General features: G+C 53.8%; 1 protein-coding gene across 1 annotated transcript in view; it reads left to right on the top strand.

Moving 5' to 3' along the window:
• PRRX2 (paired related homeobox 2) overlaps window positions 1–5,527 on the top strand; it is a 42,651-nt gene extending 37,124 nt beyond the window's left edge. Inside the window, exons 2-4 of the mRNA XM_074362379.1 lie at window positions 2,962–3,149; window positions 3,751–3,929; window positions 5,047–5,527. Of these exons, the coding sequence (XP_074218480.1) occupies window positions 2,962–3,149; window positions 3,751–3,929; window positions 5,047–5,182 (503 nt within the window). The 3' untranslated portion in view covers window positions 5,183–5,527. The remainder of the gene's footprint in view (window positions 1–2,961; window positions 3,150–3,750; window positions 3,930–5,046) is intronic.
• The last annotated feature ends 8,170 nt before the right edge of the window (window positions 5,528–13,697 follow it).

Here is a 13,697-nt window from a genome sequence, read left to right on the forward strand (position 1 = left end):
GAGTGCGTCCCATCAGAGCTGCCTTGATGAGAACCCCGGAGAGATGTGCCTCCAGATCAGTGGAGACCAGCTGGTGCCAGGGGTGGGGTGGAGATGGGGCCTGGGGTTGGCAGTAGGGAGGGAAGAGTAAATGCCTTTGCCTGAGGGTTTCAGCTCCAAGCACCACGCAGTTTGGCCAAAAAGCAGAGTTGTTTCTTCCGGTGCCCACTTGGCGGTGCCAAGGTTGCAAAATGGTTTTCATTTAAACACCCTCAGTTTTGAATTGTTCAGAAATTTCCCAAAAAAGTCTCCTTTTTTGGCTGCAGTGCCTCCTGCGTTGGGTTTGTGCCCAAGCAGCATTGCCTAAAGGGGGGCGGAAATCGACTCGCAGTGACTGGTGTTCCAGAAGCCTCCGTCCGCTCTCAGGCTCTTGATCACACAGGTTTTCAGCACACGGCCCCTGTTATTTCGGTTTAAGGTTTCTTCCCGCTCAAGGGGATGGGGGGCAGGGGGTGGAGAGACATTCCCAGGCACCAGACATTCTCATCCATCTTCGCCTTTTCGTGGAGGAAAGGGGTGAGGAGTGAAGACTGAAGTCGGTCCAGGAGACAAGGCCAGCTCGCATGGGGCCACTCCGCGTTCCAGAACCTGCCACCGCCTACCCCACCCCCACACACATCTCGTGTGTTTGCAGTACTTCCCAAAGGGGAAAAGTACTGAACCTCAACTCCTGGTCCTCCCTCCAAACCAGGGCCTCTGACCCTCAGCCCTGTGGACATGGTGAACCAGGTAATTCTCTGATGCGGGACCTGTCCTGTGCGCTGAAGTGTACTTAGCTGCATCCCAGCCTCTACCCATTTGATCCTAGTAACACCCCCTCTCCAGTCCTGACCATCAAAAATGTCCAGACATTGCCAGATGCCCCCTGGAGGCAAAACTGTGCTTGGTTGAGAACCACAGGTCCAAACCCAGCTGGAAGGTCATCTTTTCCCGGGCACCATCCCTGATTCCTGCCTGACACCCTCATATGCTCCACGCAAACATTTACCAGTCTCACGGAACAATTTAGCCTCCAATTAAATCAGTTGGTTCAATTGGAGGCTAAATTACTGACACAACCCTGCAGACGTGGGAACTTGTTCAAAAGCAAGGATTGAGTGGTATCCATGGCTGGGCCTGGAATGTTCTAATGCTCAGCTGAACAACCAGCCAGCACCATGTGAAGACCATAAGATGTATAAAGAGAATGTGTAACTAGGGGAGCAAAAATACAAGGTATGGACCAAAATCCAGAAGGCTGACAATATGCTCTGTTGGCCCAACTGTGGCCAAAACAGGCCTCCCCACTCACCGATGCTAGGAAGCCTCATGGGGGAATTTGGCCACACCTAGCATTTTACTTACTGGCCCAGCAATCCCATTTCTAGGAATCTGTCCCAAATATTCACTGGCAGAAATAGAAAATCATGTTTGTACGAGGTTATTCATTGTGGTATTCTTTTCATTGCAAAAGACTGGAAACACGCCATGTGCCCATCCAATAGGGCTCCGGTTTTAGTTGAATAAACCACAGTACATTTGCACAGACAAATGGTATGGAGCTGGGAGAAGGTACGTGCAGGACTCCTCTGCACTGGATGGAGAAATCCCTGCGATGTATTGCTCAGTGAGAAAAAAAAAAAGTGATGTGCACAACAGTATACGGTCTGCTACCTTTCAATAGAAGGGGAGAAAATGTACACTTGAAAAAACTTGTAAAAAGCACTGCTGGGAGGATAAACCAAAGACTAATTTAAAATTGGTTCCTACATGTGGAGGGAGGGAGCAAGAGGGAAAATACAATAGGGAAAGAAATGCAAATAATGCAGGTAAATAGGACTGGGTTTGTTCTGTGGGTGGAACTGTATCTGGAATAAATTAAACAGGAAAAGGCAAGTTGCAGCACCAGTGTGTTCAGCGTGATCTAATGCTTGTAAATTTTTTTTAAATGCACATTTGTAGTTGTGTAAAGCTGGGGAGCAGAATCAGGAGAAGGGAGTATCTTGTTTTACTTTATGCCTTTCTGTGTTCTTTGAATGTGTTACTGTGTCAAGCAGTGACATTACTTGGTTATTAAAATATGCATTTTTAAGAAGAAAATCAGGTACACAAAGAAGTACTGAACAGGACACTGTTGGGTCTAAGTGCTGAGTGAGTGTGGTGGAGAAGAGGGGATTTCACTGGACTCAGGCGGTCAGGGAGGGCTCCCTGGAGGAGTGGGCAATGAACTGGGCCCTGCAGGATGAAGGTTCAGCAGTTCTGCCCCTGGGGTTAAATCTAAATGTGAAAATAGTAGCTGAACATCCCCTCTTCCTTCTCCCTCTGTAAATAGGGTGTGATGAGGCTAACAGCACCTGTCTATGGGATGTCTGTGAGCATCCAATGATCTACTAAAAAGCCTACCTGTGTGCAGTGGACTCTCAGAACTGTGACTCTTACTGTTCTTTTTTATATATTAATAGATTTCAACAACAAATAACTATGGAGGATTTACCATGCTTCAGAGCCTAAGCCAGGTGCTGAGGACATGTAGGTGTCCCAGGCTTTCCCTGACCACGTTAGTTGTCCCTCATGGCAGCAGGTACCAGTCCCCTGGCTCCACAGAATAGGATCCTGACTGCTTTTGTTCACCATTATGTCCCCAGGGCCTCAGCCACATAGTAGGGGTTCAGTAAAAATGTGTTGTAGAATGGATGGATGGATAGATGGGTGGATGAAGGAGTGAATGGAGTGAATTAAAGGGAAGTGCTCCGGCTCTCAGGCTGGACGACCCGTCTGCAGAGGGAGACACAGGGAAAGCGCTCAGCGCAAATTGCTGAGCTGGTGCCTGAGTTGTGACAGTGCTGCCCACCGCCACCCCACCCCCGCCCCCGGGCGCAGGGGCGCTGCGGGCACCCACCGCGCGCCGCCCGCCGCCCTGCTGACCCTCGGGCCCCTCCGCAGGTGAGTGTCCCAGCCCCGCGCGCGGCGGCGCCGCCAAGCGGAAGAAGAAGCAGCGGCGGAACCGCACCACGTTCAACAGCAGCCAGCTGCAGGCGCTGGAGCGCGTGTTCGAGCGCACGCACTACCCCGACGCCTTCGTGCGGGAGGAGCTCGCCCGGCGCGTCAACCTCAGCGAGGCGCGCGTCCAGGTGAGCGCTGCCCATCCGCGGGACCCCCCGGGGTGGAGCAGCCGCCACTCACCCAGGGTTAGGGAGCTGCCAAAGTTTGGTGTTTAAGAGCAGGGACATCTGAGGCCAGGAGGGTTGAGGTTCAAATCCCAGCCCTGCCACTTACCAGCTGTGTGACCTTGAGCAAGTTACTTAACCTCTCTGTGCCGCAGGTGCCTCCTTGTAGAATGAGAATCATGTTACACCGTTCTTACGAGAATGAAAGGAGTTAGTATCTTTGCAGCTTAGAGCAGTGCCTGGCGCCCAGGGTTTTGATAAATAAAAGTCGTTTGAGTATTCTGTGCGTACTGGGGGCCAGCTCTGAGCTGAGTGCTCAGCCTGCACCGCTCATGACAACCGCACAACAGCTAAATGCTCATTTATTCACTCGTTCACTTGCCCGTCCTCCAGCACATACCCAGCCACAGGCATCGTTTATCACTCCCATTTTACAGACGAGAAAACCGAGGCTTAGAGAGGCGAAGCTGCCAGTACAGGGTTGGTGGCAGAGCAGGCGCACAGTGGATCCAAAAGGACTTGGGTCCCTTTTGCAGCCCACTCATCATACCTTCCCACTTCCCAGGTCTGGTTTCAGAACCGCCGGGCCAAGTTCCGCCGAAACGAGCGGGCCATGCTGGCCAACCGCTCCGCCTCGCTGCTCAAGTCCTACAGCCAGGAGGCCGCCATCGAGCAGCCCGTGGCTCCCCGGCCCACCACCCTGAGCCCAGATTATCTCTCCTGGACAGCCTCATCCCCGTACAGGTGAGAGCGGGAACCCCTTTCGGGTCGGGAGTGGGCAGCAGCCTGGGGATCCCGTGGGGTGTTTTAGAGCCCAGACTCTTTTGAGGAGCTGAAGAGAGCGGTGAATGGTGCCTAGTGGCCGCGTGGCACTGGGGTCCACCCAGGGGTGGGTGGGCGGGCAAGCATGTGAGTGTGTGCTCATGAGTGTGCACATGTAGGGGTTGCATGCGTGTGTGTATGCACATCATGTGTGCACATGATAGTGTGCATGTGTGTGCCTGTGAGTGCACACGAGTGTGTGGGTGGGTGTGTGAATGTGGGGGACGGCGAGAAGATGAGGTATATCTGGAGGGAATGAAGAATCCACGTCACCCTCAAGAAGCTGAAAACCTGCAGATGTCTCCGCCGGCAGGAGCATCCAGCATCCTGTGTTGTCCATTCCGAGGGAAACAGGCTGGGCGGGCTGAGAGAATGGCCTCCCTGTCCTGGGAACCTGGTGGGACCCAAAGCCAAATTTGTCCTGGTGAAAGCTGGAAATAGGTGGCAGGGTAAGAATAGAGAGAGAGGAGGTGCTAGGGAGTAGGGTTTCTGCATCCCACAACTCCAGGGGGCGCCACCCACCCCTTAGTCTGTGTGAGCAGCTCTGCCAGAGCTGTGGTCTCACGAGAGGTAAGATACAGTGGGTCAGATCGTGCAGTCTGAGTCCCAGTGATGCTCACATCAGCCTCACAGCTCTCACAACTCCCTCCCTGCCTGTCCTTTTCTGGGGCAGGAGAACAACCAAGAGGTATCCTTACACACAGGTGTGTGTTCATTTCACCTCCATCCTGCTATGTGCCAGGCCCAGGGCAGCCGCTGGGGCTGAACAGAATGCAGGCCCTGCTCTCAGGAAGCTCCTGGTCCAGTGAGGAATGACCACAAACCCATAGAGGCAGCTCCATGTCCCAGGGCCGCCTGTGGGAGCTTCTGACTCCTCCCTAACCTTGCAGCCCCAGGGGAAGGCTTCCCAGGAGAGTGAGCTGAGGCGGGGAAGCAGGAGGACCAGGGACTGGGGTCCAGGACTGACAGCTGGCAGTGGTCAGCTCCAGGCATCCTGCCAGCCACACCACCATGTCCTTGTGTCTTGTGTCACCCCCAGCACAGTGCCGCCATACAGCCCTGGAGGCTCAGGCCCTGCGACTCCGGGGGTCAACATGGCCAACAGCATCGCCAGCCTCCGTCTCAAGGCCAAAGAGTTTAGCCTGCATCACAGCCAGGTGCCCACGGTGAACTGACAGCCAGCCCCACCAGGACCCCGCGGCTTCCCTGGTCTACCAGCAACAGAAAAGAGGGCAGACACGCAGTAAAGTGAACTTCTCCTGTCCCCTGTCTCCAGGACAAGCTGAGTGGGCTCTCCTGGTCCCTCTTTCCAGCCCAGACTCCTGGGCCCAAGAGGCTGCTAAGATGCCTGGAGCCCGGCTCAGCCCCTCATTCACGGCCGCTGGAGACCTCAGCCCACGACCCTTGGAGGGGTTAGGCCGGAAGCTTGGAGCAGCAGCTCACCAAGGACCTCATTTATTTTGTGTATTAAAGCCAAAAAGCTGTTGTCTTTAAGAAATAAAAAAATTTAAGCCCCAGAAGGTTGCAAGAGGGTGGATAAGGGAATCAACCCAGTGAAGGGACAGCCTTTGGGGGCCAGCTGCCCTCGTTTCTGGGCCTCTTTCTGAAGGGAGTCCTCCATCAACCGGCAGGGCCCCAGGGGTGGGGAGTAGGGTAGGAGGACAGAGACCTGCCCTGGAACCCCGAGACACCCAGGTGTTTGGGAGAAACCTTGCCATGTGATTCTGGGCAGGACCCCACCCCTATCTGGGCAGAGAGGGCAAGGTGGGTGACCATGGATTCCTGGACTGGCCAAAGGGTGTGTGGGGCAGACGCTGGAATTAAACCCCTTGCTCTGGGCGTGCAGAAGGTGTGGGGCCCCTCTGGGCATTTGACTGTGGAGGAGCCTGGACAGATGGTCTAGAAAGTGGGATACAGAGTGGAGGTCCCAGGTAGGCTCACAGGAGAGGGCAGTGGTCCTAACAGCCAAGGCCACCAGAAGGCATTTTTCCAAGTCCTCCAACCCACTCTTGCACAGATGGTAACTGCGGGTGTCAGAGGACACATGTGCCACCAGCCAATGCCAATGACCTCACTTATGCGGGGTCTGCAGAGAACTGTAGGGTGAGGGGAATGGTCTGAAACCAGCCCTCTCCACCTGGCCCCCTGCCACCCGTCCTGATGGGCACACCCTCCAGGGAAGTTAAGAGATAATTTCTGCTGGAAGTAACCACAACCAGCCCCCAGGGAGTAGGACAGACCCCCCAGAGGGCACAAAGAGGCTCGGCCCCTCGAGGGGGTGTCCCTCCCAGTAATACAGCGATCGCACTGCTGGAATCCACAGATGGACCCCATTTCTCTAGTCTACCCTGCTCACCCAGCATCAAAGCACCCCCAGAGGGCCAGCCCCCACCCACAGGCTACGTCTTTCTATATGATCTTGAACAGGTCAAAACCACGTGACAATCCTCATGCGAGGAACAGTCCCCATTTTTGTTTTAGCAGGTGTGGCAACTATCCCCTGAGTGAGGCGAGGACCCTTCCCCTTCTCCCCCAGATCACCCCCGCCCTGAGATTCTTCCCCATCCTCCATTAGGAATCCCACAGTGGAAGCACAGTTTGTGTGGGACGAGCTTTGCCCCCTTCAGATGTGTCAACAGGCCTGGGAATGCTCACGTTGTGACTTCCTCTTGGCGGTCGGGACTCTGGTGGGCAGGAGAGCATGGAGCACCGATGCTGAAGGGGAGGGGGAACGCAGGCTCCGGCTGGAGGTGGGGGAGGGGGCATTCTGCTGATGTTTGGAGCTGGCTCTGCCTGCCTGACTGTGGAGGCCAGAGAAAAACAGAGGCCTGTGCCCTGGACTATGGGGGGTCAGGGGGAAGTGTGGAGGATGGGGTGCAGCCAGAGCCATGTTTTCTTGCTCAGTTTGGCCTCTGCCTTGAGTAAGTGATTTCTGGGACTCTACTTGCCATTCATTCACTGAACAAATATTTTGAAATACTTGATGTGTGCCAAGGCTCTGCCGTGGGCTCTGAGGAGAGAGCAGAGAATTGACACGGGGTCCCTGGCTGCAGAGGCCACAGCAAGCACAGCGAGCCTCAAACCTAGTCTAAGGCATCCAGGCAGACTTCCTGGAGGAAGTGTCTGAAAAATGAAGACTCCACAAAAGAGGGGAGGGGGAACCAGCATTTCTGGCTAAGGGAACAGCATATGTGAAGGCCCTGGGGTAGGCCAGAAGCTGTCTCTTTGGGCCAGTGGAGACAGTTCCCGGGCTGGACCTCCTGGTGCAGGATAAAGGTGGAGAGAAGCAGGGACCAGCTCACGTGGGGCTTGTGTCGCCAGATCTAGATGTTTGGACATCATCCTGGTAGTGAGGGAACCACGGAGGGGATTTTCTTATTGGGGGGACCTGCCCCTTGGGCTCTGTGTGGAGGCAGAGAGCCCTGCAGAGGCTGGAGCACATGTCCAGGCAAGAGGGGCAGCATCCTGGACCCTATGGGGACAGAGTGGGTGATCTGGGAGATGTCCCTGGCACAGCAGGATTAGGGGTTGATGACTAGATGATGGACTGAGGGAGAAGGGGGAGGCCAGGGGGCCAAGGATTTGTCTTAGGCACATGGATGTGCCTGGGAAGAAGAGACCCTGGAAATAAGACTGGCTTGGTAGAGGTGTCGGGAAGATGCTGGCCTGTCCTTCCACCCAGAAGAGCCCTGGGGCCATCCTGCTCTGAGCAGGGTCTTCCCTCACAAGCAGCTTACCCGCCATCCCAGGGATTTGCACCAGTGAAGGGCCGGCCCACAGGGCCCAGAGCGACGATGCCCTTATGGGCAGCCAGGAAGAGCGGCCTCTCTCCCTGAGAAGCACGGACTGGTTGCGAACGAGTGGGCCAGCCCGCCCAGGCCCCCGGCAGCCTCCAGAGCTCAGATGGAGGCACGACGGTCTTTCTATTTTCAATCCAAAGGGAGCGGCCATGAAGCATCACCAGGTTGGGGCTGCCTGCAGCAGAGATGGGGTCACACCGGGCGGGGGGCTCCCACTAGGTCCTGAAAGGCGGGTCTCAAGAACACCAGCTCCAGAAAAAGCCATGAGCTGGGTCCCCACAGAGGCACTGGCCCTGCCATCGGGCCACAGGGATGTCAATGTCACTTCCTCCCGAGCACTCTAGAAAAAACAAACCGGCTTAATCGCTTACACATGCTGCTCTGCGGCGCTGAGGGAGGGGCCACGGTGGCCCTCCTTGTGAAAGAAAATATATTCAAACATCGCTGTCACTATTGTAGCCCTAATTGTAGGGCTGTGTGGGCACCCGTCCCAGGATGTAATTTTCCATGAGGAGAAGGTGCCCAAGGCCCCGCCCCCGGCTAGGAGACCTTGGAAGCCCCGTCTGTCTGCCTTCCTTTGCCCGTTTGGCCAAGCTTGTGGGAGGACATTGCGTGTCCCTGCTTCTGTCTTCTGTCTGAAACAAAGGAAGTTGAGTGAATGAGAGAGAAACTGAAGGAAAGGCAGTCTAACTCTTGCAAAACCCAAAACCGGAGAAATAAAGACCAGAATTTTACCTTGGGCAAGGCACTTCTCCGGGCCACAGTTTCCTCCTCTGTAAAATGCGGGTGATAACAGAAGCCACTTACCAGGGTTGTTGGCACAGAGTTACCGTCCATTAATGTGCACTTTGGTGTTTATGGTGGAAAAGCGCTGAGCAAAGGGGTAGTTTGAAGAAGTCGAAATACTCTCTGTCCTGGGGTGAAATCACACTTTCCCTGTGCAGAGAACACGGCTCTTCCCCTTGTGCCTTCCAAGCCTACATTTCTTGGGCGCCAGCAGGGCACCAAACCAAAATGGCGTCCCAGTTCCTGCACCTCTGCCGCCTGCCCCTGGAGGGCGCTGTGGGGTTACTGCCGCCCACAGAGCTGGGAGTATACTCGCCCTCTCCTGCAGGATCCCCGGCAGGCTCCTGACCCAAAGACAAAGAAACAGGCAAATCCCAAGCCACCAGCAGGGGTCAGAGCATAAGCATCAGCACAAAGCCTCCTGGAAAATACACCAACAGCCATGAAAAACGTTTGCATGTCTTCACCCGGTAATTCCATCTCTGAGACCCACTTCAAGAAATAATCCAAAATGGGGGGGTGGGGGGAGGGGTGTGTGCCAAGATGTGTATCATATATTTTCATACATGAAATGTAAAAAATCTGGAAGATGCAAACCAAAATGTCAATACTTTTCATTTTATAATGACTCACAATCCACTTGTCTCCGTGTTTTCTGTAATGTCATGAGGCTAGTAACCTCATAGGGAAACAAAACAAGCAGGCCAGTGAGATCGTCTTCACTACATAAAGAGCTCTTTGAAGCAAAAAAACGTGTTTCCTTCCCTTTTGTGTCCCCCTTGCTGGCTCCGTCAGAGCTGGACAGTCTTTTGCATACCTACTGGTAAGTGAGTGGCCCCTAGCCAAAGCTCTCTAGTCTACTCTGTTATTCCACCATTAGTCCTTCAAGTCTTGAAGCTTTGTGGCCTTCAAGAACTCCCTTCTGTATTGCAAGTGCTGGGAAGAGAGTGTTGGAGGGCTTCTTAACTCAGTTCACATCTTAGGAAAAATGGGACTGGATTGAGTTTGGGATATGAGGGGTCAGGAGTGGGCACCTTGAAATCAGAAGGTGCACTGGAAAAAGTGGTGTAGATGGCATAATTCTAAGATGGCCTCATGACTCCCACCCCAGGGAGACATACCTTCTGTAATCCCCTCTCTTGGGTAGGGGTAGAACCTCTGACTTTCTTCTAACCAACAGAAGATGGCGAAGATGAAAGGATTTAGCAGGTATGATTAAGGTCACCAATCAGCTGACTTTAATCAAAAGGGAGGTTATCCTGGGTTGGGTCGACCTAACCAGGTGAACTCTTTAAAACAGAGTCTCCATCTTCCCTGAAAGAAGAGATTCAGGGCAAAGAGATGCTCTCTTGTTGACCTTGAAAAACAAACACCTGTGCTGTGACCTGCCTGTGGAGGGGGCGTCTCTAACAGCCGAGGGCCTCAGTCTTACAACCACAAGGAACTCAATTCTGCCAACAATCAGAATGAGCTCAGAAGAGGACACTGAGCTCCAGCTGAGACCTCAGCTGGGGTCTTGACTCAGCCTGTGACACCGTGAACAAAGGACCCAGTGAAGCCATGTCTGGACTCCTGACCTACAGAAGCTGTAAGATCATAAATGGGTGTTATTTTCAGCTGCTACATTTGTGGCAATTTGTTACACAGCATAGAAAACTAGTGCAGGTGAAGTCCACCTTGAGCTTGGCCTATCTCTGCCCTTGGCACATCCAAAGAACCCCCAGGCCCATGACAGAGAAGACTTGAAGCCTGTGCTCAAATTACCTGCTGTCTTATCATCTTCTGGGCCATTCTGCACAAGCTGACAGATTAACTGCCCCAAAGCACAGCCTTAATCAAGTTCCTCTCTTGCCTAAATCCTCCTGGGGTTCCCCAGGGCCCGCCCAACAAAATTCCATCACCCAGGCCAAGTGTTTGAGGCCCCAGCATCCAGCCCTGCCCTCCCTGTCTAGCTGTAAACCCCTTGTCCCGTACCCCAGGTTCTTCAGACAACGCTGACAACTCAGTCCCCTCTCCCCACTGTGCTCTGTCCTCTCACTGTCCCCCTGCGGCAACACCCTCCCCACCCAGCCCCCCTCTGCCAGCACCCGCTCTGCCAACGCAGGTTACAATGTAATGTCTGCTTTTGTTAAAAACAAGTTAAATTCTAGACAGTCAGCAGGCGCATCAGCATGGCTAGGGAGATGTATGTCGTTTTGAAAAAGAAAATAATTCGATGTTGTAATTTTATATTTGGAAAAATGGAAAGAAGAACCCTATTAGTTTCATAATTCAGACTTTAAAAAGTGAAGCTCCTCGTAGACTTCCTGGCTGGCACAGATCCCAAGAAGAGCAACCATTGTCTCACGGGTGGCCATGCGGATCTCCAGGGAGTGGAGGTGAAGAAACACAATCTTCCTCGGTCTCTCTCTCTGGGATATGTATACATATTAGAATATAAATATTATATATGTAATATGCATCGATATAAACATATTGTGTATATTACATACAATTTGCATATATATTTAATATGCATAGTAAAAAAATCTGGAAAATCGTAAATCATAGCGTGAACAGTGGTTTTCCCAGGGATGTGGGATTGTGGGTGGTCTCTGCCCTTTATATATACGCTTGTAAATTTCCCTTCTCGGCTACTAAAAATTGACAGAGTTCTTTTTAGAACCCTATCAAAATTGGAACCATCTTTTTGGAGGACAATATATACCACAAACCTTAAAAACAGGCATGCCTTTTGGCTCAGTAATTTTACTTCTTGTAACATATCTGCAAGCAATGGATGTCCACAGAGATTTATGTACAGAGGTGCCCAGGAAAGCATTGTTTATGCTGATGCAGCCCGGAAAATTAATTATCCAACAATAAGGGCAGATTAAATAAATGATGAGGGTATCCAGAATGATGGAATGTCAGGGAGCTGTTAAAATTCATGATATTGACCATCGAAAAGCCTTGGGAGGACTTGCAGGTGTATTATTAAGGAAAGTCTCAAGTGATAACAAAAGAGCCAGTCCAAGGTCTTGCTGTGAGGCTGTGAGCCCCTGAGCACAGATGCCACCCACATCTGTGACACAGCAACACTCCCCAGTGTCAAAACACCTTGATCAGTGTTTTACACATCATTCCTCCATTTAATAGAAACGGCCTAGAAGGCAAGGGCTCTTCCAAGACCCAGGGACACCGGCATAGCCAGGGACAACACAGACCCAAGTCCCTGACCCTGGGGAGCGCACATTCAGAGGGAGAAGCAGACAACGGAGCAAATGAGGAAGATGGTGTGGGGCCTTGCTGGCTTCTGAGAAGGCAGCCCACTCCGAGCGGGGAGAAGCCGCTGGAGGGCTTGGCGCACAGCAGAAGCCTCTGGCCCTGGGTGGAAGGTGGACAGTGGGGGCCGAGGGTGGACACAGGGATAGGTTGGGAGGCTGTGGCAGCGATCCAGAGCGTGACTGGGACCGCCTCTGCGTGGTGGGAAGTACGAGAGGTTTTTATTTTCTTCTTTGAGCTTTTCTGTAGTTTCTGAAGCTTGGATATTGACCATTACTTGTGAGCACATATAATTAAGTTTTTGAAAATCCCATCCACCTTTCAGGTTCCAACTCAAACGATCTCTCTCCTGGGAAGCTGCCTGGATTCCCAGTATCCCTGACAGACACCCTCCTCTGTGACTGCCCCAGGCCCAGCCCATCTGGAAGTAGAAGGGGCGGGTCTTTCTGCCCTAGCCAGCCTGGAAGCTCGTTCCTGAGGCCAGTGGCCTCCCTGGGACACACACACAGAGCCCCACGAGTCCTTCAGGCCGTGGGACTCAGGCTCTGCTTTCCCCAAGTTCTGGCCCCACCTCCAGGATTGAAAATCACACCCTTTGGTCCTCTCAGCTTGGTCAATTCCCCCAAGTCCCTCACATACCAGGGAAGCCCTTAGAGACAAGAAATCCATTCAATGAGGGATCCCCAATAATGATGAAACCCCAGGGGTTCTCCGGAGGGGCCCTCCTAGGAGGCTGGGGAGCCAAGATGGATGGGACACACCAGCCAACACCTGTCTCGGGCTTCTTCCTTAGAACATGTGTATACTGGGGTGGGGGTGAAAGGTTTTATAATGTTAAGCCAAATTGGCAACATTTTGAGGAGAGGGCCCCAATTCGCAGCCCAGCACCCTGACCCTGAGGTCTGCGTGACACCCCAGCCAGGCGCTGGCCTTTCCTGCTCACTCAGAGCCCAGGAGAAGATGCTCCCAGACACAAGGCCCCACCATGGGCAGCTCTGGCTTCCTAGGCCTGGGCGGGGGCCCTGAAGCCCTCGCCTGCCCTCAGAGCCGTGGTTCCTGAGCCTCCAGCTGCTGCCCAGCATCTAACCCCCAGCCAGGGTCAGAAGGAGGAGGCAGCCCTAGAGGGGACCCAAGTCTGGGTGGAGGGCAGGATGAGCGTGTACTGCAGATGACAGGTGGAGGGGGAGAGGGGCGCTAGCTCTCCTGGGCCTGGGTGTTCAGTCACAGGGGCCACTGCTGCTGGCAGCCCGCTCCCAGCCATTCCCCATCCTGAGGGCTGGGTCTGCCCTGGGGCCTAGTTCTCCCCTGGAAAAATCACCCAGCTCCTGCCAGCTCTCCCAGACAGCACCCTGGGCTGGCCCCTTCCTGCCCTTCGCCAGCACCTGCTTCTCCCCTGGGCCCTCCAGCTTCTGGATGGGCAGTTGGGGCACCAGTTGTGCCTCTTGGAGAACAAGGGCCGCTGCCTGGCTGCCGACCCCTCCTTGCTGTTCTCCCCACAGCCTTCTTGGAGACTCTCTTAGGACACAGACTCAGCTGCACCAATCCGGCTCCTGCTTGTCCTCACCCTGGCTCTGAACTCCCCAGCAAGGCCCCAAAGCCTCAGTGAGCCCCACTGCTGTTCACCCCTTTACCCTCGCTCCCCTCCACATCCACAGGCCCCCTCCTCCCTGCACACCCCCAACTTCCCTTCCCCTCTCCACTTTCAGCCACAAGACCCCAGGGGGCTGAGCTCTGCTTGTCTTTTCACCTCAATTTCCTCAACCTGACTGGTCATGACCCCCCCAAATCAGTCTGACTTATCTCTCATCGAAGGTGAGTTGCCACCTCCCCCAGGAAGCCC

This window comes from Camelus bactrianus, chromosome 4, assembly GCF_048773025.1.
Source record: "Camelus bactrianus isolate YW-2024 breed Bactrian camel chromosome 4, ASM4877302v1, whole genome shotgun sequence".
NCBI lineage: Eukaryota > Metazoa > Chordata > Mammalia > Artiodactyla > Camelidae > Camelus > Camelus bactrianus.